Raw genomic sequence first — 26,848 nt, 5'->3', positions numbered from 1 at the left:
CCCCTTCCTCTTTCCAAGACCCCTTATCTTTTTCAGGAATCTTTGTTTTCAGCACCAGCTCTTCTTTCCGGAACACCAGGCCCCCAGTTTTCCCAATCTAGTCTTTGTGGAGAAGCGCAACACATGATCGGTCTCCCAATTGGTGGTTCTGTCTCATGTCTCTTTTTTAATTTATTAACTTTTACTTAGTTCAGGTGTTATCAAAATTTACAACCAGTCCAAACTGGTTACAGCTAGTAAGTAGCAGGCTTCTGCTTGAGAGTTCAAAAGTTCAGTTTCTGACATTCACCCACACATACACATAAACCCTATTATCTGCTGCCTGGTAGTGTTCACAATTTAAGTTATTATTTATTTATTTGTTTATTTTATTTTTTTACCTACAACACTAGGGTACGTGTATTTTGCCTATTTTGTTCTTGACACTCACTCAAAAGCACAAGAGACTAGTATCTGGAGTAAAGATATTCTTTACTCATGTAAGGACTTGGTTTCATTCAGCTTCCTTATTTGCATCCTACAAGCACCATCTGAGTCTGCAGGGAATCGCACCACTGTGTGGATTTGAAAAACAAGATACCATCTTGTTATGGCAATGATATATGGTGAGAGCAAAATGCATTCAGAGCAATGTTTCTATTATTTGTAACTTCACAGAAACAGGTATATGAAAACAGAGAATAATTAAGACACTTCTTATGTCTACTTTCTCAGTATAATCAATTGGGATTTAATCACAGTTTTTCTACAAAGATACACTAATAATCCTGAATTTATTCAAGATTTTGCAGGACCCCATGTACTGGGTACCCATCAACACACATTCCTTCCTGATTGAGCACTGTTGTAAGGATGTGTGTGTTCCATCAGAATAGGCATGCCACATTCAAATTACTAACTATGTAACAAAATAAAGAAACAAACATGAACTCTGGAAGATACTATCTTAAGAAATTATGCAAAATTCTCCTTATACAGAAGTTTCATTTCTGTGCAGAGATATAGTTCTCCAAAGGGAAGATATGGTACAGATTAATCAAACAAGAGTTCTTTATTTTGACACCTCAAGGCAGTAAAATATAGGTATACAAAAAGTATATACGAAAGTGGCAGTGATAATGCAACTTGATGCAATCCTACAGAAAGGTAATTCTTACCATTTCAAAGAAGGAGCACTCAGGAAGAAAATGTTTATATTCCAGGGAGAAACAACACCCCTAAATTGGTATCTTAACATTAGAGTAAGGCATCCATTGGCAAGTATGATCCTAGATCTGCTTATCACGTGTTGTGTGCAAGATAAACTGCATCCCTTTGTGCTTCCTATTCATTTCTATCTTGAAACACAGATTAAAAAAAGCCACACTTACATAAAAAGAACAAGGCAGGAACTGTCAACCTACTGTGACAGAATAGAGAAGACAGAGACTCAAGTATACAGACTGTAGTCAGTACGTAATCCAGTATATCAGGATTTAGGCTACCACAAAACAGAACAATGCCCATCTCCCCCATCACATTACATGGCAGCAACTGAAACAGGACATGAGGCAAATTACAGTATGAAGAGAATGCGTAGGAAACTTCCAAAAGAAGTGATGGATTATGCCACTGCATTTCTGATTGACCAGTTATAGTGACACTTTGCAAACAATACTGGCTAAACAAACAGCTTTAAATGATCATGGCTGAAGGAAGAAAACTCACAGAATAAGGGTGATCATAATGTGAAACTCTTCCCTTTTAAATGAAAGGGAAACAAACTGCAATGATGAATAATCCAAGCAATATGCTTAGACTGTAAAGAGCTTCCTTGAATAATTTTGTTAATTAAACAAACAAAAGACAAGATCCTTCTGTACACTGTTGTGGGGTTTCAGTCATATAGTGCAATTTATAGACTGCTGAGAAGTTGATGGAGTGTCTGAATGCTGTATTTATTGTGACATGTAGCTACAATGGCAAACTAATTCATCAAAGTGATACTCTACACCGTTGCTCACATTTGGGACCAAGGGGAGCTAATCTAGAATTTCTAGATTCAAAACTATTTCTGGGGCAGTTTATGGAGACCCATTCCCGCATACAGGGAGTCCAGTAACTCCATTTATTTTCCTGCTAACCTGGGATGTCTTGTGGTTCTGATAACTTGGCTACAGAAGGAGTATGTGCAAAGTTAGACTTTAAGTGATGAATTGTGAAGTGTCAAGTACTGAAACAGTAGCATTTTAGAAAGGAGAAGGATTCTCTTTCACAAGGGAGTCCTTTTCTAACATGCACAGGATGTGACTGTGCTGCATGAAGAACCAAGCAAAATTACTTAAAAATGTTGATATAAAAGCATAAATAGCAATTTATGAATAATTTTCATTTCAGAAAGACTTTTCCAAAAATCTATATGAATAGTCAGTTTCCTTTTTTGCATTCATGTTGCTTACAAATACCCTTATGTCTCCTTCCAAAGGATGTTGCCACTTCTTCCTAGTTCCAGTTCTGATCTGTTCATCAACATCTATACATATGGAATACGCCAGGACATTACAACTTTAAACCCTGAATTGAATCAGATTACCAATAGTTGCCAGATTATTTTAGAAAAAGACTTCAAAAATTGGCCTAGCCAGACATAAACAAGCATTCCTTGCTTGGGCACCTGACATCAAAGTCCGCAAGAAAAGAAACGTAGACAACCATACTCAAGAGTTCAGCTTTGGCAGTATAACTCTTCCAATAGAACTGGCAGGGTTAATTTCGTGCCAGGTAGCCAGGAAACAGGTAAAGGTCCCGACAGAGTGTGCTACAGTATTCTGACATTTCCTTACAGCGATGGAATTCTGTGCCTGGGGCATAACCTTCTCTTTGTTTGATCTGTCTATTCACCTAAAAATGAGAGAAAAAAAATTACTGGAATAATTAATAAAACAGAAGTAAGGAAAGTGTCATCACCTGCCTTACTCATAAGTTATTTTATTTGACTTATCAAGTAGTCCCCTGTATACTGCCTTTCTAAACTACAGGAAGCATTCAGAACTAGGGTGCAGTTCCACAGCAGATCAGGTTATCATGGTCACATTGCTGACTTCCCCCCATATTCTTAACCTTTCCCTTGTATTAGTCCAAGTGCTTGCGCGGCTATATGGTGAGCCAGTTCAGGGAATGAACTTATCTGAAAAATAAAATTATCGCTATACAAGAAAAGTGATTCCTTTTAAGCCAGATTAATTCTCCTCATAAATTCACCAGATGGTCACACAAGTACAAGAGAAGGAGTCAAAGAAACACACCATTCTTTACTTTGATTAAACTGCTGTGGAACCGTACCATTAATTCTACCTAACTGCTAGCAATAACTATGACAAGAAGTTCTCTGTACATTAATGGAGTAGAAAGTAATTGTTTCGCAAAGAATAGGACAAGAACACTTGCTTTAAGAGTAGATTAAACCTGGCAAGTTGAACCAATGGAGGGCTCTTGAGAAACCTGGTAAATGTGGGACAGGAAAGATACTCTAGCTCACCTTCACCAACATGTCAGCTACATGAGTGTCTCGGGAGTCCTCTGCAAACACAGAGGTGAGAGCCTCGATATACCAGGATCCACGCTTGGTGTTTCGCATGGCAGCAGTGCCTGAGAATAAAGAGTGTATATGATGAAGTTCCTGGGGGAAGACAGACAAATGCAACCTCCTTAGGCCCCAAGAACTAGGGCCTCTCCCTAGTACCTTTCAGACAAGCATATCCACAGATCATATCAGACCGTGTAGGCAGACGTAGCTTGAGATTTTCTTCCTTGTTTGCATCACTTTCCTCACAGCCTGGGGAATCTGACCGTTCTTTCCCATCTCTTTGATCCACTCCCCGGTCTGTCTCATCTAGGGGAACAATGAGGAGGAGGGGAAAAAAAGGAAGGGGAGAAATTATCCTAAATTCTAGGATGTAGTTTTCCTGTATTCCATCATTATCTTTGAGTCCTGGTCAGCAATCCCACAACTGTTGTAAAGCAGACAGCTTTTGCACGAACTATTAGCTTTTTCAGCTGTTTTTAAAACTTATCTGCAAGTTCTTCTGCACAAACTAATGCAGATACCAACAAGTGCTCAACCTGTTCAGCCTGATGTGACTGTTAGTATGCATGCTGATTGGATTTTTCTTCCCTCCCTTCCTATGCAGACTGAGGGGTAATCGACAAAGCAAAAGTTTTTGGTCGTTCTTCATGAAGCATGAAGGATGTGATGCCTAGCCCTAAAAGTTTCTCTTTCCCACTTTTGATATCACAGAAATTGCAAAAATGTCTAGTCTAGTTTGCAATGCTAACTACCAACTTATTACAGAACTCAAACAGAACTATACATTTAGTCTCTAAGATATATGCACAAGAAAAATCAAAAAACACAGACCAAATAACTCATCTAGTTCAAAATCCTGCCTATAATATCACTTGCTTCAATGAGAAGCATAAATTCTGCAATAGGAAAATGCAAAATAATTTGACCCCAAACACTAAAGACAGAGATCTCTAGCACATGTGGACATTAGTTTAAAACCTGGAGAACATTTAATGTCCTTGGAGTCTCCTTCTCTGGAGATATTCAAAACACGCCTGGATGCAATCCTGTGCAATGTGCTCTAGGTGACCCTGCTTGAGCAGGGGGGTTGGACTAGATGATCTCCAGAGGTCCCTTCCAACCTCAGTGATTCTGTGATTCTGTGATTCCAGGATTCATTAGATTTATTATGACAATTCTGGATATTCTCAATTGGTTGTTAACAGTTTCCATTTTAATCTAGAATAACTGCTTGGTTGCAATAACTTTAACAGTCCAGGTATGTTGCAATAAAAATGAAACTACATTAGGAATAGCTTTTACAGACTTTCTATATGATTTTGTCCTTTCTTCTTGTGTTATAAGATGAAAATCTCTTATTCTCCTTTCTTCCTAATAGCATGGGCCAGAATTTAGGTTTAAAAAGTGTTAAGTGTTCACTTCAGAGGCCTTCTGGTTAGGATGGCTCTAGGTTTTAGTTGCTAGGTTGTGCCTAAGAAATGCATTTCTAACCCTTCTTCCCACATATAAGCAGTACTGCTGGTGGCAGCTCATAATTATGCACAGGGGATGGTTAGTTCATAGGGCGGCAAGGTCATTCTTCTTTTCCTCCAGAATAAAAGGAGAAGTGGGAGCAATGTGACTATAGACAGGCTAGATTTAGCCTACAACTAAGGCGCTACAGCTCAAGATTTAATGAATACCTTCATCCTCTCTTTAAGGAGTTTTCACCACACTTTTTTTTCATGGTTTTCCTCACACTTCTCCAAACCATTTTAGTTCTATGCCTTCTTAAACATTTAGAGTACTGTTCATAATGTATGTTATTTCAGATAAGATGACACAGGTAATTTTATAATGAAACTATATTATCCACACTGTCATCATCCCATAAAGTGTAAAGTCAAAGTGTTTTTGATCAAAGCTTCAGAAGAAGTAGAAGTCATTATTAATTTTTCTTCAAACACCATCCCAGTTCACTTGCCAATGTTAATTGAAAAGTGTAAACAATTAATGCCATCAAGTCATTCTTCTGAATGCTTAACCTCTAATTTATATCACCAGTAACTGGTATGCAAACTGATCCAGCCCGTTTGTATTTCCCTGAAGTTCCTCACACAGACCCTTCTTGCCCTGATTGATTTAAGTAACTGCCAACTGCACATCTGCCATCATTTGCCACAGTTCTTCATTTTTTTGAATTATCTACTATATTAACCCCAGCAGCTAATCAGCTTTAAAGCCTCTGAAATGAAGTGAACTCCGACTATTTGTCTTTTTCCATTGCTTTCTGTTGCCACCAATTTTTGATCCATGACAATAAGTGGACTACTTTAATTCTTTAGTAGACTCTGGCAAAAGGATTTTTGGAAATTAAGTAGTACCAGCTCTTCTTTATCTACATTTTTGAATGTGTTATTAATAGAAGAGAGACAACTATTTTACATATAGTTAGGGAGAAAGAATAACCTATGCATTTCCATTTTGTTTCAACTGGTTCCAGCTAATGCGCATGGGATTAAGATATTCATAACTAATCTAAAATCTCTCAGACTACTTTTATAGCCTTTTAAATATGAATTTTTAAGAAAGCAGTATTGGCTAGTCTAACCTTTGAATGCTAACTAGAGAAACTATACACTTTTGTTGGCAGCTTATTTAATTCACAAGTAGCTTTGCCTTCCAACTATTAATGAAAGTTTACAAGAAAGGTTAATAAAAGGCAGTTTATTCTTTAAACTACAAGATTTTTCCCTTTCAGTTGCTCAAGTCTCAGTCGTTTGCCTATTGCAATATCCCAGTGTACAGCGTGTTGTAGAGAAAGCTTCTTACTCTTTCCTAACTGACACCTTCTTGGGAAAAGGAAGGCCAAGCCTATTTTGTTTATGTGGACAGAACAACTGTGGTAACATTACAGTCAAAAAAACAATTAGGTAAGCTGCCAATACTGGCTTATTACACGTATTTCCACACTGATAGGAGACTGTACATTCACTTCTCTTCAAGAATATCTGACAGTTAAATAACATCAGGAAAGCAATCACATTAAATTCATATTGTAAACACATATATTGTAATATTCCCAAATGCTATAATGATCAAGTATTTTTATTGATATCTAAAATATTTTTATTGTAGAGATTAGAATTTTTCTGCATTAGAATTAAACTTGTGTAGATAACAGTTGAATGAAATGTGCACTTCGGTGGAGGACAAAATATAAAGCTCAGCTAAAAATGAAAAAGAAGGGAGAAAATTGCAAGGGACAAGGGAAGAGAAGGGGGAAAAGCATGCACACTAGAAAGGATATTTCAGGCTTCTCTATCACAAGAGAAAAAAAAAAAAGTTTTCCATGACAGAACTTCTCTTTGGAGTATCTGCAGTTTCACAGCAGTGCTCAAAAAGTGCAAACATTTCAGGGAAAAATTTAGTCATCAGCAGATCTGAAAGCTAGTTTGTTACACACCATATTTAGTTACAAAAGGAGCAAAATAATTAGTAGAAATGATAAAAAACAATAGGAACATGAAGAGTGAAAAAAGCCACAAGTCTATGAGAACTAAGGAAAGAATTCTATAACTGCAATAATATATGAAAAAGGGCATAAGGAAAGGTCAGATGAAGGTTGCGAGAGCAGGAAAGGGGCAGGGGGAAGGAAAAAGACTTGGAGCCAACTCAAGAAACACCACCACAAGAGATGCAACATATCTAGGATCAAGAGAAAGACAGGACCTCAGACAAGATTCCAGTGCCAATGTACCACTCCATGCTGTGCTGTAATTAGAACACCATATGCCTCACTACCTCTATTTCAGGCATAGCAAGAGAAAGCTTCAGCATATGATATGGAATATGACAGGGCTTTCCATTACTAAGGTGCTCTGGGGTCTGCAAGTCAATGCACACACCTCATGCAGAGCGAAAGACACTTACAGAGCAACATATGCAGTGGCAGCAGCAGGGCAGAGGGAGGTGAATATGGGTTCCACTTACACCTGAGAGAAGCTTTTCTCCTGAAAGAGGAGAGTTGACAGCAAGTTGAATGTGAGGGTGTGTATGTGTGCAAATGAGCCTTAATGGCATGCCAAATACATGGCTTTTAGTATTTGGGCACTCACCTCCCCGGCAGGCCTGAATAAAGAACATTTTGGGCTTATTCTGGAGATTTGGACAGTTTGCATTATCAAAGAGCTGGAAAGCCTCCTGCAACTAAGAGAAGAAATAAGGTAAGTATTCTTCACTGCAGCCTTCTGTGAGCTGCAACCTAAATGGCTCACTTTACTTCATTGTATTTTGGTTATTACCTCACTACTCTTGATATTTTCCCCTTTATTTCACTTATTTAATTCCCCTCCAAACAATCACACTGGTCAGACCACAGGTCCATCCAGCTCTGTATCCTGTGTCTGACAGTGGCCATACACAAATACCTAGGAAGGAGTATAAAAGCAGGGCAATTATACCTGACAGATCGCTCTAATACTGTCCCTCCCAGCCTCTAAACATTTTTAGCTCAGAAACTTTTTGAGTTGGGTGTTTTCTATGTATTTTGTAACTTTCAGCATCACCTACAAAGATGTCCAGTCTCCTCTTGAACCCATATAAATATTTTGTATTCTTAACATTTTTTTGTAAGAAGTTTCCCAGGTCAACTATTCACTGTGTCACAAACATCTCCTTTTGTTTATTTTCAACCTTACTCCCATTAGTTTCATTTGATGCACACTAGTACTTGTATGGGAGGAGAGAATGAACTAATTGGTTCCTATCTGCCCTATTTCTACACCATTCCTTATCTTCCAGATCTCTCACAGCACCCCCACACTTTGCTTCTCACATGCTCTTATTTTTCCTTTTTTAAAAAAGTAGATCCTCAGTCTCCTCATCACTTCCCCTCCTAATTTTTTCTCTTTACATCTAGGAAAGTAACAACGGAATCTAGAGCACATCGGTCACAGGAATATACCTGTAGTAGTTTGCCATCAGTGCCATAAACCCCACCCTCCACACCATGGGAAAGTAAGGCTATAATGCAGGAATCCACATCCCGATGATCTGGCAGCTTAGAGAATCTCTGCAATGCACTGTGCATCTCCTGGAAGAGAGAAAAAAAAGTGTTTAATGATTCCCATATTTGCACAGGGAAAATGGGTGAATGTACAAGGATAAATAAAAATGGCCTGCCTGTTATGGAACAAACCCAACAAACACACCAAATTTACAGCACAAAAGACATCTGTTCCGTAATAATACGTGTTGTGAGGTAAGCAATCTCCCACTTACCTGTGCAGTTTGATCATGAAAGACAGTCACTTGGTACCCAAGATGCTTGAAAAGCATCTCCAGTGCAGTACAGTCCACATCTCCCCCTGAGCGGTACTCCAAGTCCTTCTCACTACTGAAATGCATATTGCTGAGAATAAGTGCTAAGCCTCGTGGCTCTGATATCAGTTTATATGCCTGAGAAGAACAAAGAAGGTTTAATATAGGTAAATTTAGCCTGCACAAGGAAATAATACAGTTTCAGAGTAGAATAGCAATCCCTGCATACCTGCTTAATTACTGAAAATCTGTAAGATATCTAGTTTGAGAAGGCACAAAAGCAGCAGAGGTCAAATTTTGGAAGTGTTTTTTTTTTCTTTTTTTAAATTTATCAAATGTTTATATTGCAAAGGGTCCTAAGGCAGCTCTTTCTGCAAGTCTCTGCAGCTGATGTCCCTGTAAAGTTGCATTATTAAGATGTTGTAATAGCTTGCCTTATTTCCCCTCTTAACAGAAACACAGATTTTATATTTCAAATTGTTAGGTCTTGCTAACTTCCCTTCCCTCCCCTTCCCCCAAACACACCCCCAACATGACCCCACATATTTTGGTCAACATCAACATCAACAACCTTAGGACATTATGTAAATTTTAGATAACATTTCTTAATTGCTGTTCGGAGCAGGTAAAAATGTAAAATAACACGAGTGCAATTGTAACAGCAAGAGATTGTCAATCACTGATCCTGAGAGTTATGAGGCTGGAAAAAAACGTTAATAGAGAAAAAACTAACTTAAGGAAGGTGTCTTTGAACTCAGTTCCTCCTTGCCCCTTCCACTCTAACAACAGCAAACTGATAGTAAATTGGTTACTAACACTGCCTTCAACTGGAAATGAAGTTTAATACTGAAAGAGGATACCAAATAGGGTGCAACCACAGACAGATGTAAAAATAGGCAAGTTGGGCCCATACTGATGCACCCCAATTAGGCCTCCCCAACAGACAGTTAAAAAAATCTGTTTTGCTGCATGTATAATCTGTGATAGAAGCATTAAGTGTTAATACATTGTGTATCTCTACTAGAAGAAGCTGTCCTGCTACACAAAATGATTCATCTTCCTAATGCCCCCCCCCAACCTATGCATTACAAACAGAATAAACAAAACATAATTACACTATCTACACAATGTCTGCAACTAGAGAAGACGATCCAGGTTGTTCTACCGGGTACAAAACAGAATTCTGATCTGGTTCTTGTGTCTAAGGAGAGAATCTTCCTAAGCCAGCTGGCAGTTAAAACAGCCAAGACTGTGATAGCAAGCTGAAACACAGTCCTAATATCTTACAGTCATTTGCAGAGTGTCTCAGCACAGAGAAGAACAAGCGACAAAGTAGATAATGATACAGATAGATAAACATGAGGCAACAATATAGGCAACTTACAAACACAGAACAAAAAACAGAAGACATTTCAAAGAGTTCTTCATGAATAAAAAACAGAGGCACAGATATGTATAGAGTCACAGTCCTTCTCAAAATTTCTTGACACTTATAAGTGGGAACTACATCAAATGGAACATGACTGGTTAACACTTCAGTTACACAGATGGCACAACACTAATCCACATTGCAGCGAAGCATATGCTTCCAAGCAAGTAGTAAGTAGTGTTGTTTCAGTTGATATATCCAAACACTCCATATCTTGACGAGATTTTGTCTATCAACTACTTACCAAGTGCTGGTGATCACGATAGAATTCTGGAGTGCAGCGCTTCACTGGAGGAACTGGGGGACCATCTCCATTATCCCAGGAACGTTCCACTGGTTCTGTGTGAAACACGCATATTAATAACAAAAATAAAAAAATTCTAACCGCAAAGCCTCTGCATTAAGGTCCTAAGCTACAAAATCTTAAGCATGTGCTTTTAGGCATGTTCCTGTATTATACTATTCATACCTCTAAAAATTTTGCTTGACCAGGGACTACAGACACACAATGAAACATAACAGAAAAAGCTAGACTACTCAAATGGTATACTTACTTTTTCTACTCTTTATATTTTTAATTTGCTGCCCTGTTTGTGGTTTAACTTTAATTAAAGCCTAGCAAATTCAATTGCACAGATTATGCAAACAGTATTCACACCTAAAATTACAGTTCTGCACTTTTCTGTTTTCTACTCTATCCCATCCCCTTCACAGTGAGGTTGACTAACTATTACTAGAAATATTCAAACAAAATAATGCTTTTTCTTTCATAAAAGACCTCCCATTCTCACTGGATACAATTTCACTGCTTGTTTTATGCTGAATACTCGTATAAGTGATCAAACTAGATGTTTCTAACTTCTATACAGGGCAATGCCCTTTTTAGTTCATCTGTCTGAACAACCCTTACCTCTGGACAGAAGCAGATGAGGGAATGAGAATCAATTAATTTTCATTTGCAGACAAACACTCATTCTCCTGTCCTGAAGAAACTGAGCTACTAACATTCATGACCTCCTTTGAAATCCTTTTGCAGCCTTTTGAACATAGCTCTCTGTTGAAGGAACATCTGCTCTAAAAAAAGAATCTTTGCACCTAACCCCCCCCCCTTTAAAACCTAGACATTTGTTCTTTAATACCAGAAAGAGCTCCCTGTAACCAGCATCCAGTTAAAGAAGTGATTAGGGAACATTAGTACTCCAGGTATTACCAGAGACAACATAACAACCAGCAAGGTGATGCATTCCAACAACTAGTTCCTTGATCTAAGTCACAAATGCCTGCTTAAAAAAATGCTTATTTGCTGCACTCAAAGGAAGTTGAAAATCTGTTTTGGGCCCACATAACCTATGTAACGCCTTCTACTTAAACTTATATGCTAAGAAAGAAGTATAACTAAATTACAAAATATTGCTAGAAACCAGTATTAATTTTTCTACACTTCTAGAACTACCTAGGTTAGCCACTGTTTCTTACAAATCTTAAAGAAAGAAGAAAAACTTTGAAAATCTGAAATTTTACAGTTGACATGTTTTGCTTATGTAATAAAGTTTCCTATAAGTATAAATGAATGAAGCTGATAGAAACTGATCGTTTCTCTCTCCCACTATGCTCTTCCGCTATCTTTTTCTTGCCTAATTCTGCCTTCAACATCCGTTCACAATATATTCAATTCACTGACAAACTTCTATTACGAGGATGAGCAAAGTGGTGGCAAGTTTGCTTCTAAAATTGAGATACGACACTAAAATTGAGATAGGCAACCAAACAAATAGCCAGTCAAACATTCATGGTGTCATGTGTGACTCACCAATCCAGCGTGGTCTCTTTGAATTACATGATTCATGGACAGGGAATGGAAGATATGATCCATAACAGTGTTCCAGCTACAAGAGATCCAATAAATCCATGAAATCATTAGCAAAAGTCTTCTATTTTTTTTCCATAGCACAAGGCTGTAAGTATCATGGAACAGAGAGATAGGTATTTACACACATACATAAATGACTTCAAACATAATACACATCCAAATGAAATGGATTATGACAAGACAGCTGCGCTATTTTTTTTTTTCAATGCAAAATTCATTCCTGCCTTTGCTTATCTCTACTGCTACTCATATCCCCTGTAGGGAAACATTACACTGAGGTATCAGATCCCCCCTGTGCATCCTTAATCTCAGAACCTTTTGCCAAAACTTCATCTGTCTAATGATTCTTTTAGGTTGCTATCAAAATTTCATCATGTTTGTACAGAAACATGCAATTTAAAAAAGGAGAAAAAGTAGTCTGAGAAAGCCTACATTTTTCATAAGGGAACTTCTCTGCTCAAAAAAATCTGGTCTTCCTTAGTATGAAATATGCTTACTGCAAGTTCCCATCTTTGTCAATGCACTGAGAATACTGAATCTTTATTAAATTCTTTCTTTAGTCCAGTGTTAACAACTGCAGATAATGAAAAGGTGAAAACGAAAAACAAAATTAGGAAAGAAAAGTCCTTCTCTTCCTCAACAGATCAGACTAGTAGCTTTCTACTAAGAGAATCTTTCAACACAAATTGAAAGATTTTAGAAACAATATTTTCTTTCTGGCTTTCAGGTTCTTGGTGACATCAATAAGAATGCGAGAAAACTTTCTTCCTCCCCAATTCCTTCTCCCCTCTTTTTAACCTCAGACTATTGCAAGTTTCAATTTGTTAATAAAAGCCACTCTGTCCTTTGTACACACTCATTTCTTTTAACATTTAAAAACCATCCCTTTGTGCTCATACCCAATCCCAAATGCAGCCCATCCTTTTATTTTTAAAGTTGTTGTACCCTTGAAACCCCATTGCTCAAGTTGGATTCTGTCTTCAAGATCATTTCCTCCAGATGCTGCTGTTTGGTTTCTCGCAGAGCTTCGCAGAAGGCTGAGAAAGCATTAGGGCCTCTCTTGGGCAGCAAATTGAGGAATTCCACATTTTGGCTGAAGCTCCCAGACTTGGCCTAGATCCAGAGAAGAAACAGAATCTACACTCACAGAAACACCCCAGCACAAATCTTTTTTCTTCAAGTAAATATTCCATCACCGTGCTTAACTGTGCCAGATGCTTTTTAATAGTTTTTCCTAGTTCATTTCACCCCGCTGTTCACGTTAGTTTAAGAGGGAAGAGTATACGACAACATAGCAAGACAGCACTTCATACATGACCACACATAGTAACACATCCTCTCATCTCTAAACTTTCACTTCCAGTTAATGTCTGTATAATTTCTATTTCCTCTAATACACAAAGTCCCAAACCACATTTTCCGCTACTGCACAGCTTGTTTATGGTCTCCTGCACTCACGTACAAATCCCTCAGAAAGTGTTAAGTAAAATACTTGTTTTATGCAGTTAATTCCAAAAAGATACTACACATGTATAGAGTGTTAGATTTAGAGCAATGAAGCAATTTATAGTACTGTACAATAAACAGTAACAATCAACACTGAAAAAAATATATATATAACCCCCCCACTTGCTATATATATGTTTTTTTATATATGTATATATATATATAAAAATATAAAAAATCCACTTCCTGTGGATGTTTTACAGATATATAGATAGATAGATAGGGATATTTATCTATCTATCTATCTATCTATATATCTGTAAAACATCCACAGGAAATTTTAGTTGTTAGAATATTAACAGAACATTTGTTAAAGAATTGTGTAATTTATGAAATAGTAGTCATCCCTGTGAAATCTGACATATAATGAAACACTGTGTACTAAAATACTGTGTACCAAAAAGCATGTTTTTTCACTTCCATGGAATTCATCCTACACTTTTTGGTTAACCAAGGCAATAGTGCTGACAACTGTAGTCATTAACAATGTCACTTAAATCCAAGATCTCTCTTTTGGTGATGATAAGAAACGGTTGATAAGTTACACAGAACAAATGACTAAAAGTACTTAAAACATTAGCAATAACAGGAACATAGGATCAGAGAAAAGCCTCGAGTCTGATATGTAAACCACTGCTACAGAAGATTTTACATCATGGAGTCCCTTTTATAAAATTTATCAAGCTTGATCTTAAAAGTAGTTTGGCTTTTGTCCCATCATATTGTTTAGAAGGATATTGCAAAATCATGTTGGTCTAATGCTCATGAACCTATTCGCCACTGTCCTTTGACTTCAGTGTTCTCCTGTCCTTTCCCTTATTTAACAAATTATTTTCTATAAATCAGTTTTCATTTGCTAGAGTAAACAAGACACATTCTTTTAGCCTCCTCTTATAACTATGGCCTTTTCCCTTTGACAATACAAGTACTCTTTCCTGTTTCCACAGAAATTTTGTCTTTCAGAACACTGCTGACTAAAATTGCATACAATATTCTCACCTATACCTTTCAAAAAAGTACAAAAATACTTGCCTCTCTCTCCTGTAAGCACTTCTCTATTAGTCCACAGAAGATAACCAGCTCCATTTACCTGTATCTTGCTGTAAGCCCTCTGAATTTTATCTTCCCTAATAAAGTAAAATGACAGCGGATATTCTAAAGGACCTATTAATTATTTCTTCCTTTCTAATAGACCAGCAGCTGTTTATGACAGTATTAAAGCTCAAGATCATGAATCTTCTTCACTTTGTACATCTTCATAGTCTATGACTCTGAGCCATAAATCATAACTGAGAACACGAGTTGTCTTGAGAATTGGACCTTAAGGTTAATTGAAAAGTTATATTTCCATAATGTTCATATTCTGCAGGTTGTATGTATAGTAATCAGCCTTTGCATAACTCCTTCCTTAATGGTTCCTTAAATACCCAAAGTGCAGTACCTCCTCATGTAACTTCTACATTAATGCCACTGTTACGGGTTAATCTAAATAATGTTCAGCAAATATTCAGGAGTAAAAGTTTCTTAAAGCAGATTTCTTTCATTCTGTTTTCTAATACATTCTTAATTCACCTTCATGCCTACAGATGAATTTGATAATCTGTAAAACATGGACTGGTTGTAAGACATACTCTGAATTCAATTCTTCATCAAAATTCCACAGTATTAGTCTTGTTATTGAGCCAGAATATACATACAAGATCTAAGCAGACAGGATACATCCTTGACAAATATCCTAACTGATCTTATGCCACTTTGTCAAAGCCACTGATCCCTTCATTGTCATCTAGTAACCAATATAAAGCATTTAGATATCCCTATCCCCATGACCTACTAACCCACAATTACATTATAGAGGCTTCAATTTGTTTCAAAAGGAAAACAAAACCCTTGCCATCATAACTGCAATTTTGAAGTTCTCTTCCAGAGCTCTGGAAGTACATTTGACACCCTGACAAGAGGACACTGATGAAGTGGATTTTGGACTTCATCTTAGAAATGGCTGTTTTCACTTTCACATTTTATTCTTATTGTCCACCTTTGCTTGGCCTTTGTGTTTGAAATCTCTCTTCAGGACCTTCATCTAGATAATGATTAGATTTACCTCATCTGCACTACATAGTAGGTCCAAATTCTTTCTTTGTTCTTTTCAAAAAATATTATGATTGAAAATATTCATTTTGTCTAGTATCTTTTATGATGCCTCAATTCAAATTCATTCCTGCCAATGCTTACTCTTTCTCCATTTCTTCTTTTGGCATCCAAGCTGCTTCTATTTATTAATTCTTCTCCAGTCTACACATATAAACTCTTTACTTACTCTTCACATGCCTTATGAGCTCTTCATCCAGTTCAGTCACTTTCTCTTCAGTTGTTCTTCCAACAGTCTCCTTCCCTCCCACCTCTTTCTTACTTGTAATACAGATTCAGGATTGGTTTAGCAGCTCATACTTGAAGATATTCCAGGCTTTCTTTAGCAACCTGAGCTTCTCAGTTTATTTCACTTTTCTTGTGGTACTTCATTTAAAGAAGGTAGACTTTTATAAACTGTTTCCAGAACCAATTTGTTTATTCTTCCATTTAATATAAATGGAACAAACACATGACCAGTACAACTGAGAGATTTTTAAGATAGGATGATTTATAATATAATAACTCATCCAGATCTTCATTCCATGACTATTTGTTTGGAGGAAGGATACAGAGAACCATTCAGTTACAACATCTAGGAAAATCTATGCTCTGTTATCAAACACAGTGGCATTTGTCTCTTCCCATTTCCACTAAGGTCCACCATTAATGTCAGAATACATTTTTCGGGAATGGTTCTCCTTAACAGTATTCCTAAGACCTTTGTTCTCATTTGACCCAGAGTGCAGGAGATTATAAGAAATTCACAGAACTACCCTAGAAGAATGAAAGAAGATAACTTGTTTTTGACTCAAGCAATCATTTTTTATTCATGTTATTTCTTGTTTATTTGTTGTCTATTGCACTGTTATCATCAGTAGTATCCTGCCACTTCTACCTTCATTTGTCATTCTAGTGCAATGCACATTTTGCATTACTATTGTTACAGGTTGCCACTGTTCTACTCCTTTCCATCCCCCCCCAAACATTTATGCTGTTACTTCCAGCTTCATATTCTGTATCAGTAGTCTAAGTTATTCTATTTTCTTGCTCCGACTGATGCTGCTATTCATATATATTTAAGCTACTCCTTATGAGTATACATAGTATCATGTGCAATTTGCCCATAAAGCTGGTCCACTTACCTGACTTCTCCATCACAACACTTTCTTCCTGCGTACTGTCTAAAGTATTGCTGCATTCCCTTTTACCTAATTATACCTGGAGGAAAAGACGCTCAGTCTTCTCCTCTCTTTCTCAGTTTAAACCTTATTAACTACAGCAGCATTTTTCCCAAAACTATTTCTTCTGGCACTGTCCCCGCTTCAAGAGGGTTTCTCTTTCAGTGACTGACTGCAGGCCAACAACGGAACATCTCTACAGACCAGCCACACATCATCAGTTCTTGATTCATCCTCTGCTCTTCACTATCTTGCTGTATCTTTGTCTTCTTTCACTAGGGATTGGAACTATTTCAGGGAAGACTGCCTTGGCAGGTATCCTCAACATGTTGCAAGAGAAATTTTGTGCTATCTTTTGACACATACTGAGTCAAAATTCATCAGGAAGTTACTTCCTCATTCCCTTCAAAAATTCTTCAAGCAATTTACAAAACACACATGAAATATAAATTCTTTATATAAAAGTAGCTTAAGTACCACAACAAGCTGGCTATAATATATTCGTTTACTTTTTCTCACAAGACTCTTTTGGAAACAGATATTATTCTTGCTTTTACAAATGGAAAAAAAATAGAGGTACAAAATGACAGCTAAGGACCAAAAGATACTACCTGACTCATCAAGTGCAGCCTGCCACAACTACAGGCCCCCATGCAGTTCCGTGATTTAGTAGATCTCAAACCATAATCATATTGTCGAGAGGCATACAATCCTTTCACGTGTTGCAAACACACCCTTGCTGCTGTGCACGTTCTCCAAATGTAATCAGATTAAAATATGCAGGTAACGCATATATGAGTTTTACCATGTTGCCACTTCCAAGAACGACACTGAGCTTAACTGGGAATAGAAGTAGCAGTGTACCGAGCATGACCTACATACCTGTATCACTTCCATCATCTCGGTGGTGATGATGTCTTTCTCTATCATATGCTCCATCAATTCTTTCAAAACCAGCTGCTTCGCCAGCATCACCCGGTTCTTCTTTAATGCTTCCTGCTGACACCTCTGCATGCCGCACGCCCCCAGCATCCTGGCAGAGAAGGGGAGATCAAAACCAAACTGAACCACAAGAGCGACACCATCCCGCCCAACTTTCCGCTCAGGAGCGAAAAGCCTGTCTCCGCGGGCAGCCGCCACCTGCTGGAGGACCGGAGGCGCCCGACAACGGGCGGAAGAGGTCTCCGCCGGCCGCACCACGGGGATCGCCGCCGCTGCCGCGGGGAACGGCGCGCTTCCCCCCACCAGCTGCCGAGGCCACACAGGCCCTGCGCCCACCTCTCGCCGTAGCCCGTGGCAAACCACCTCGGCACCGCGCCGCCAGGCACCGGCCGGGACAAACGGCCGCGCGCGCGCCCGCCCCTCCCGCCACTCACCTCCCCGCGCGCGCGCACTCTTTCCCTGCTGCCCCAGGGATTCAAACCGCCCGACCAGCTTCCTTGGAGTCACGTGGCAGCGGCGGGCGCCTGCGCCGGAGCCCCGCCCTGTGCAAGCGCCAAGCAAAACTAGCCTGTCGTCACCGGCTCTGCAGTCTGCGTGCGCGTGCGCTGGCGTGCCCGCTTGGTGTGATGTGCTGGGCGGGAGGAGAGGGAGGTTTTGCTGCTCCTCCGGCCGCGGGATGGCGGCGGTCGTTGGGGGCGGGTCTGCCTGGTGCTCCCGAGCGTCGCCTTGGCCCTCCCCACCGTTGCGTTTCTGCACATCAGAAGACTAGTAGGAGTGGTTCTGCGTGCAAATAGAATTAACAGGTATGCTGCTTTGCAAACATACTGCTTCTCTGATTTCTGTATGTTTTTGGAGTTGTCACATACATTTTGTTAGGCAGAAATCAGGTGAAATCAAAAAAGGACTTCAGTGTTATTGAGTAAATAAGAGGAAGAAAGGCAGGATACAGGGCATGTGGAGTACAGCTGAAATAAAGAGAAAGGGAAAAGCAAGCAAGCATCCTTTTAGTGAAAACAAATTTTTAGCTCTTGCCATGTAAAGCTTCAGATTGTTGTTCCTTGGTGCATGCTAAAATTTAGCACAAGTTGAAATGCTTAACTAACCCTCTCAGATGCTGAAGAAAAAATCCTGTTGATCATAACTGAAGATATCTTTTTATCTTTCTTTTGGCTAGCTCTTATCTCTGCTGGTTGCCTGTGTTTCTTCCTGACTCCTAGGAATTTGCGCAGCCAGAAAGATCCTGGAATGCCCAACCTAGGCCATAAATCTCTATGCCCTTATGGTACGCTGCTACCCTTAACTGTTAATTGTGATTAGTTCTCTTGGTTTTGCTGATAGTGGAGTGAGAGAGAGTGTGTTCTGAAGCATGAATGAAATAATTAGCCTTCAAAAAATCATGATGTCTCTCTTGGCAGTTTTTTTTTCTCTTGTAATACTTTAATGATAGCGATATCATAGCTGCTTTGTCATTAATGGTACTAAAGTGATTCAGCTGTAGATTTAGAAATAGAATTCCTCTCCTCTTTCTAAGCCAAGGTTATCAAATAAGCAGAATGCAAGCAGCTGTTAGTCATGATTTTGTGGAGTGTTTCTGACAGGATGAAAAACTGATGATACCATCAGATATTTTTAATATTCACCATTAATGGTCCTGTTTACTTATAACAAACAGAGTCATCTTCTTTTGAACTATAAAGACTCAAACAGTTGGAAATAATGTATTTGCTCCTAGCCCATGGCTTTATGGTTCCTGGTATGAATTAAAAATGATGCAGTCATATGAGACAAAATGTTGGTCAAGTGTAATGTCACCTTGCTGAATCAAAGCCATTCAAAAACTTTTCATGGTTAACTTCAATAAGAATTTTTGCTATTTTGGATATTTGGATGCTCTGCATATGGTACTGAATGGCTGCACTTAACCACAGCCTTGTTGCTGTTCTTTCTTGCTTCATCTTTTTTTCCACAGTACTCCAAGGCTGTGATGATTGCTGCTCTCTTTCATAAGGAAATTTGGACCTCCATATTTCATGTTTTTATTTGGACATTCACCAGACTTGAATGTCTCTTTGCATACTGCAGACCACTTCAGCTCTAACAGTTCAGAACCTAACAGTTTGACTCAGCTATTTTAAAAAACAGTGTAGCATCACTAATCAGTGAGAGCTAGGACCTGGCTTCAGACCAGAGCCATCATGACAAAGATAACAAGTGCTTCATGACTGTTGTTCCCAGGTGCTCTCTGCTGCAGTCTTAACTTGGCCTTGGAAGAGTGACTGGGCCTTTCCAAACAAAACCATCCGCATATAGGTTTGTTACCAAGAACTTGAACAACATTGACATTTCTATGCAAACACATCAGCCATGATGACAATAAAGTATCTAGAGTGATCTGTGATGGCCTGTAGTACAACAGAGAAATGCTTTCTCCTGTAAAATTGGGAAGACGGTAGTCCAGGCAGAGGGTATGTGTCTGTGTCCCATTGTTGGCCTCTCTTGCATGAGAGAAACTGCTATTATCTTCCTCTTACTTATTGCTGTTTCTGTTGTCCTTTCCAAGCCAGCTTGTCCTGGCTACGTCCCACAGTTCTTCAGCAATCCTTTGGCAACCTTGTCTCTTCCCATGATCCACTCTCCTCCTCCAAAAAGGGGTATCCCCAGGCTCGGAATTGCTGCTGTATATCATACATCTTTTTTTTCCTAGTGGTCTTCTATATCTTCTGCCAGGACAAAGCACTGTGGTATTGTTTTGGGCATGCATGAAGGTTCTAGTGAAATCAGAAGCTATGTCTGTAGTTCATCTCTGGTTCGAAGAATGGCAAGACAAACTTCTACTGTTTCAGGCATGAAAAAGACTCATCTCTTTCTCCTTCCCTCCAGGTGCAGCCTGCGTTGTGGTGAGGGATTTGGTCCTGCATTCATAGAAGGTGGAATTAATCATAATATTGAGGGCTGGAAAGCATTTTCAAAGATCTCATCATTGATGACACTCTCATAAGCAGGTGGTGGAGTAAGTGGCTCCAGTGGCTCAAACCTGTCTTCAATACCTTTCACTTCATGGATGTCTGAAACAAACCGCTGCAACCTGGGGGGCTGCACCAGCTGCAAGTGCATCCTGGAGCCTCTGTCTGTCTCAGAGGTGCACCTTGTGTTTGTTGGCACTGAGACCCTGAGAGTCTCTACCACAGTCTCTTCTTGGACAGATGATTCAATAACTGTATTGTAAGGCGGAGGCTCATTCAGTGGTGAGGGCACTGTGCCTGGATTGGATGCAATTGTCCATATTGCTGGAGGTGACATAGTCATCACCTCCTCGTAGGTAGGTGCTTCATAGGCAGCATTCACCCTATGCATGAAAGAGAGGAATGCCAGTAAAACTTTTTTATTTGTTTATTTTATGCATAGGCAGGCAGTCTGGGTAATGTAAAATAGGGACTATGCTACAAACAATAGATAGGACTTGTTATCTCATGTGGTCTGATATATGATATTTTCCTACACTTACCAGAATAAGTGATAACCCAGACTGTTCAATCCAGTACTCTAGTCTTGGCTTAATATCCCCTCATTTAAAATCTGCCACCAGTTAAAATTTATTACTAAGAATTACTAAGTGCTATTTCTCAGAATAAAAACAGGATTTTCCTGTTCTATCTCTATTTTAATACATTAGACAAACATTCATTTATTTTTAAAAATGTAAGTGGAGAAAAATAAGTATTTTCATTTAGTTTAAAGAGGGACTTTCCATTCAGTGTTAAAAAGAATGTCTGCAGAGGAAAAATGTTACTTTAGAGACATTTTCACTTTTAGGTCATATTTTTGAATAGATAGATACAAGTTTTCTTCTAGTACACCTAAACTAGGAAAATGCACTATGAAACTTTTTTTATGTATTATTTCTAACAGTAAACACGTAGTAGCATTTTTGCTCTCATACAAAAACTTTTATTTGAGAATGTCGAGCAGTTTACGGATGTGGATAATGGTTATCCTCGATTATACAGACAGGCAAGCAAAGATGCAAATAAAGTTAAATTCTTTAACTACAGTAGGTAAATTGAGGTTAGATGGTACAGAATATCTGAAAACATAGATGAAGCCAAAAGAATTCGGGAGTATTCAGAGCCTCTCAAAATCAGGACCTATTAGTGTCAAGTTGGGTTTTTAAGAATGGAAACGCACCCAGTTACAAGTTCCTTTGTAAAATTTTGCCGAGGAGCAGTTGTTTTGGAAATAAAGTTTATAAAAGTAAACCAGCTAAGACTGAGTATTACCTCAGCATTTTTTCCTTTTTCCTTGTCTGACTCATTGTTGGGCAAGGCTCGATTACTCAAGGGAAGATAAAGGGGGGCTGGATCTGTTTAGTCTTGGAAATTTTCTTCCCCTTGGGAACAGACTATTTATATTGGACAAAATATAGGAGGTCAGTGACATAGACGCTTGCAAGCTCTACCTGGATAATGAAGAAAAACACCCTAAAATGAACTTCTGTACTCTGAAATGGAGTTTGTGTTTGGTTCCTTGGGGAAAGGGCAGCAAAACAATATATATAGCAGTCTTATCTAAGAAGAGAAGGTTAAAGTAAGAGGAATAACAGGGGTTGCTTCTTACCCTGCTTGGCTCTGTCTGTTAGGAGATCTCTCATTTGTATCATGTAGGCGCTGATGCTTCAGGTAACACTCGACAAACACACTCAGCAAATAGCCCATCAGGCACACTCCTCCTACACCTAGGAAGAAATAGCCTACTGGATTGATATTAGATGAAATGGCTAGCATGGTGACCCCAATGAGAAGAGCAGCAGTGAAAAGAAGCAACAAGGTTTGGCGGATATTCTTCCAGTGTGACTCTAACCACATGGTAGTATGGATGGTGGTAGCAGACAATGGAGGACAGATGGGCGGCTAAGGGGACAGACATCTGTGGAAGACAGAATAATTTTTCATCACAAAACATGAGGATACAAAGATGTTCTTATGACCAAAATAAGAACATATATACTTAAGTACATACCATCATGAGAACATGCAGATATACATACATAATAAGCCTGGAAAATCTGTGTGTAAATACATGACAATGTAAATATATATTGCCCTTAGAATTTGATATAGGAATGCATATTAAATAATGGGAATGCTTGGACTTGCAGTTGCAAGACATAAAAGGCATAAATAGACCACAAGCATTTATTGTCAGGCTTATCTGAAAAAGTATAGTCACTTAACAGAACTGAGAGAAGTCTAGGGTGCAGATTTGATGTTACCATAAAAGATAAAACTCAGAATAAATTTAAAAGGTCTATTCTAGGATGTTTTTGCATTGCATAAAGAACATTCAGATAATGGCTCAGATCTTGGAAGAAAGGTAGCACTCTTAATGGGGCACTCTGCACAGGTGAATTGGAGGGCTAACCTTAGCGTAGCAATACAACAGTAACATTAGGTTCCGGATATAGCTGGGTTGTGTCTGTTTTTGAGAAATGTGGATGTATGTTTGACTGTCTGGCTATATGCTCAGTTCTTTTCTGTTGATGTGCTTCTTCCCATCATTCTGTTCTCGGGCACCTCAGCCCTTGTCAGTTGACAGACTCCCTTCTGCCCCTCATTCAAAATCCCATCTCTGTAAAAGACAACAGTCGTCACTGTGTACAGTGGATATGGAATGAATACCGGTGATCTGTGGTATCCAAGAATTAGCAGAATTAAGGAGTCATCTTGCATGTGTTATACTAGTGTATGTATAAATTCCATTGTAGAAGACCCCTTTGAGGGAAAAGAGCATAACACAACAGATACATTTTTTTGTGAATATGCATCTCCAAACAAAAATAGTTTTATATAATTCCATATTACATTCTTCTCTATTGTTCACTAAATGCATTCCCTTTTATACAGCAGAAATACATAAATATATATATACACACATGCCACCTACAGAAAGACACATTCTTTCTGAACATATTACCTTGTTGCTTTTTTTTTTTTTTTTTTTTTTACTGTTGGCTTTCAGCATGCACTCACCAGAGAGAGCTTTTGGTAGGTAGGAACAATCATGTTTTAACTTCTCCCTTCATCACAGGGAAATGTGAAATCTCTTTTGTTCCTGCTACTTCCCCTTCTGACCTTAAGACGGGGTGCCAATAAAAAACTCTCCCTTCCTTTTTTTTTGAGTTTTCCTATAGGGAGACAAAGAAGATTTCTTTTAAAAATAAAAGCTGGAAACTAGTAAATATGGGAATGTACCAAACCACAGAAAGATCCTGTTACACTAGTTTTGCATGGGAAACTAGAACCTCATTTTCCAGATTCTGAACACAAAACAGTTTCACGTACCTTCTCTTTTTCCAGCTTTTCGATTTGCACATCCATCCCATGAAAGCAGGAAACTCATTAGGGGAAAAGGGCAGAGTGAACAGTCGGGGAGTGCTTACCTGTTTGAGATCTGTTTGGTCTGCTTTCCTTTAATGAGAGAAACTGTTCTGAAGATTGTTTTCCTGGCACAGCAGAAGAATCTTGATCTCTGCCTTACAAAGCAGGAAGGACTGCGGGCCCAGCCCACATCACATGGCCACCATATAAGTCTGTTTATGAGCTCTGTAAAATATAAATCTATACTTTTTTCTGTCCTGATTGGCTGCTGCATGTCAGATGTTGCTTTCTACCCTCTTTGATTTTACAAACAAAAGGAAAAAAGGAGGCAATAGGTTATTATTTTGCAGAGGGCTGGATTAATATTGTTTTTACTCTCAGATATATCTGGGAATGAGGAATACAGATAAGCAACAGGACAGGTACTGAAATATTCTTGAAGTTTATAGATCATCTGAACCTTTAGTATGTGTCTGAAAATCACTGGAAGTTCTCAAACAATGAGTGTGAATTAACTCCAAGAGCTGGCTGCAGCTCATTTTTATCTGTAATATGAAGATTGTTGACAGATTATTAATAAATTCCAGGCTGGAAGATTGGGCCAACAAGAATTGTTTGAAGTTTAACAAAGATAAATGTAAAGTCACGCATGGACAAAATAATTGCAAGTAGCCATGCAGACTGGAGTTTGACTGACTGCTCTGCAGCTCTGCTGAAAATGATCTGGTGGTCATGGTGAACAGCAAGCTGAACAGGAGTCAGCAGTATGCCTGAGAAGCAATGAAGGCAAACCATGTTCTGGGCTGCATCAGCAAGTGTATAGTCAACAGATCAAAGAATGGGATTATTCTGCTCTACTTAGCACGTGTTAGGCCATACCTGAAATATTGTATACAGTTTTGGTCCTCCCAGTTCAAGAGGGAAATTGAAAAATTGAAGAGGGTCCAGTGAATGGCCATCAGGATGATTAAAGGGCTGGAGAATTTTACAAATGAAAAAAGGTTGAAGAAATAGGATTTATACAGCCAAGAGAGAGAAGGTTCAGAGTGGGGGGAGTGTCTAATCACGTGTCTGATATCTAGTAGGTAATATCTAGTTTCTTCATCTAGAGAAGATGCAGGTACTCTCTTCACAAGGATACATAGTGGACAAGAGGCAATGGCACAAGTTGATTCCAGGAAAATTCCATTTGTATATAGGAAATAAAATCTGCAATGTGAAAACAATTAAATATTGCAATTACTTGCCTAGAGAAGTGGTGGGATCACCTTTGCTGGAAGTATTCAAGACTCAGCTTGACAAGGCCCTGGATAACCTAATCTAAGGTTCTACCTTCAGTAGAATGTTGGACCACATGGTCTCCCAACCTAGACTTTTCCATGTTGTTATGTTCCTAATATTTTTCCCTTAGGATTGCCTTTTTGGCTGCTCACATATAAAGGACTTTCAGCTCTCAGTCTTAGATTGCAACCTGACTGTTATCTGTTCAAGAATTCCTTTGAAAATGTCAGACAACATCAGTCTAAAGAGGAAAAAGTCAGGTGTCTGGTATGTAGCATGTCCTTTTGCAAGACCATAAATGGGAAAAATGATCTGTTTCTTGCAGCTCTTTCTGGTGTGGGGTTGCATAGTTTTGAAAACAATTTGACTGCTAGGGAAGATGTGACAAAAATGTTTTCAGTTTCTCTGCACAGAAAGCATGACTGACTTGTGGAGTCTGGATGCCTCAATACTAAGAGCAACTTCCTTCTAACCAGGGGTAGCTGTTAGGCTGGTAGTTATTAGGACTACTATTAGGTAGTTATTAGAGATAAAAGATGTAGTTTTACATTCTGTTGGGTTGAAGGGGGAATTAAAAAACACTTCAGAACATGGCTAAGTGTTCTGTTTACTGAGCTATTGTAATAAAAGAGTTTCACTACCAAAAGAATTATTTTAAAAGAAAATAGTTCCACTTTTTAAAGTAGTGATTTAAAATGTGGTTTGACAAGGCAGTTGAACCAATCTGATAGATTACTGCTGTGGAGTATGGTAGTCTTTGCTCCTTCCTGCCTCAGCTCCAAGCTGTCAAATCCTGTCCTTTCCTTTGCAGTGATTCTGGTGCTCCACTGATCCCTTGCTGAGCCAGTTCAGCTCACTAAGTTGGCAGGAAAGTCTTTACATTTTTCCAGAGTTAATCTTTTGCCAGTTTAGTGGGCTGAATCTGGTACTAAAGGATCAGCTAACTGCTAGATCCCATTCAAGGGAAGCAATGGGAATGCATAGCTAGCGTGGTGGAGGGGAAGGGGGAGAAAGCAGTAATATCTTTTAGGGCTGCAGTGAGGGCTGTTTGATCAGTTTAGCCCAAACCATTCTAGTAGAAGGAAGTTGTTCCTTTTTAGCTGAGTAAACACTAATCCATGACAGAAAGGTAGAATTCAAGACCCATCACGTCCTCAGCATATTCTCTTAATTACATTAGGAATTGTTGCCTCAGCCTCATGACTTCAGGCAACTCCCAGCTGTGGTACACTGACTTGTTGAATCCGATTTTGCAGTACTTTTCCTTCC

The 26,848-nt window shown here is 38.7% G+C and overlaps 2 protein-coding genes across 4 annotated transcripts; both read right to left on the bottom strand.

The window, feature by feature from the left end:
- Nucleotides 1-1,032: 1,032 nt before the first annotated feature.
- On the bottom strand, nucleotides 1,033-18,443 carry CASP2 (caspase 2). Of its 2 annotated transcripts, none has more exons than XM_026080341.1 (11): nucleotides 18,359-18,443; nucleotides 17,865-18,015; nucleotides 13,111-13,278; nucleotides 12,106-12,181; nucleotides 10,540-10,634; nucleotides 8,828-9,004; nucleotides 8,511-8,639; nucleotides 7,663-7,753; nucleotides 3,722-3,871; nucleotides 3,518-3,627; nucleotides 1,033-2,880 (listed from the first exon to the last, which is right to left on the bottom strand). In XM_026080341.1, exons 2-11 carry the CDS (start codon nucleotides 18,012-18,014, stop codon nucleotides 2,746-2,748), a joined length of 1,281 nt encoding a protein of 426 aa, XP_025936126.1. In that variant the 5' UTR covers nucleotide 18,015; nucleotides 18,359-18,443; the 3' UTR covers nucleotides 1,033-2,745. The 2 variants fall into 2 exon arrangements, with proteins under 2 accessions (XP_025936126.1, XP_025936127.1); XM_026080342.1 differs by lacking the exon at nucleotides 18,359-18,443 and adding an exon at nucleotides 18,261-18,335.
- An 808-nt stretch (nucleotides 18,444-19,251) lies between these two features.
- TMEM139 (transmembrane protein 139) lies at nucleotides 19,252-24,446 on the bottom strand. 2 transcript variants are annotated; one of them, XM_026080343.1, is made up of 4 exons: nucleotides 24,361-24,434; nucleotides 23,951-24,105; nucleotides 22,539-22,847; nucleotides 19,252-21,270 (listed from the first exon to the last, which is right to left on the bottom strand). In XM_026080343.1, exons 3-4 carry the CDS (start codon nucleotides 22,784-22,786, stop codon nucleotides 20,862-20,864), a joined length of 657 nt encoding a protein of 218 aa, XP_025936128.1. In that variant the 5' UTR covers nucleotides 22,787-22,847; nucleotides 23,951-24,105; nucleotides 24,361-24,434; the 3' UTR covers nucleotides 19,252-20,861. The 2 variants fall into 2 exon arrangements, with proteins under 2 accessions (XP_025936128.1, XP_025936129.1); XM_026080344.1 differs by lacking the exon at nucleotides 23,951-24,105 and having other exon boundaries at nucleotides 24,361-24,446.
- Between the last annotated feature and the right edge of the window lie 2,402 nt (nucleotides 24,447-26,848).

The sequence above is a fragment of the Apteryx rowi genome, unplaced genomic scaffold, assembly GCF_003343035.1.
Source record: "Apteryx rowi isolate R43461 unplaced genomic scaffold, aptRow1 scaffold_515, whole genome shotgun sequence".
Taxonomy (NCBI): Eukaryota; Metazoa; Chordata; class Aves; order Apterygiformes; family Apterygidae; genus Apteryx; species Apteryx rowi.
Note: the sequence above shows the minus strand (reverse complement) of the source record. Positions and strands in the feature narration are given on the sequence as shown.

Coding starts and splice junctions, on each gene's coding strand:
- CASP2 (XM_026080341.1), bottom strand. CDS start 18,014: ATGCTGGGGGCGTGCGGCATGCAGAGGTGTCAGCAGGAAGCATTAAAG. Junction 9,005..10,539: donor ATCGTGATCACCAGCACTTG/GTAAGTAGTTGA, acceptor TGTTCTTCTCAG/GCATATAAACTGATATCAGA. Junction 2,881..3,517: donor TAGCTGACATGTTGGTGAAG/GTGAGCTAGAGT, acceptor TCTCATTTTTAG/GTGAATAGACAGATCAAACA.
- TMEM139 (XM_026080344.1), bottom strand. CDS start 22,786: ATGTGGTTAGAGTCACACTGGAAGAATATCCGCCAAACCTTGTTGCTT. Junction 21,271..22,538: donor AACAGACAGAGCCAAGCAGG/GTAAGAAGCAAC, acceptor TTTCATGCATAG/GGTGAATGCTGCCTATGAAG.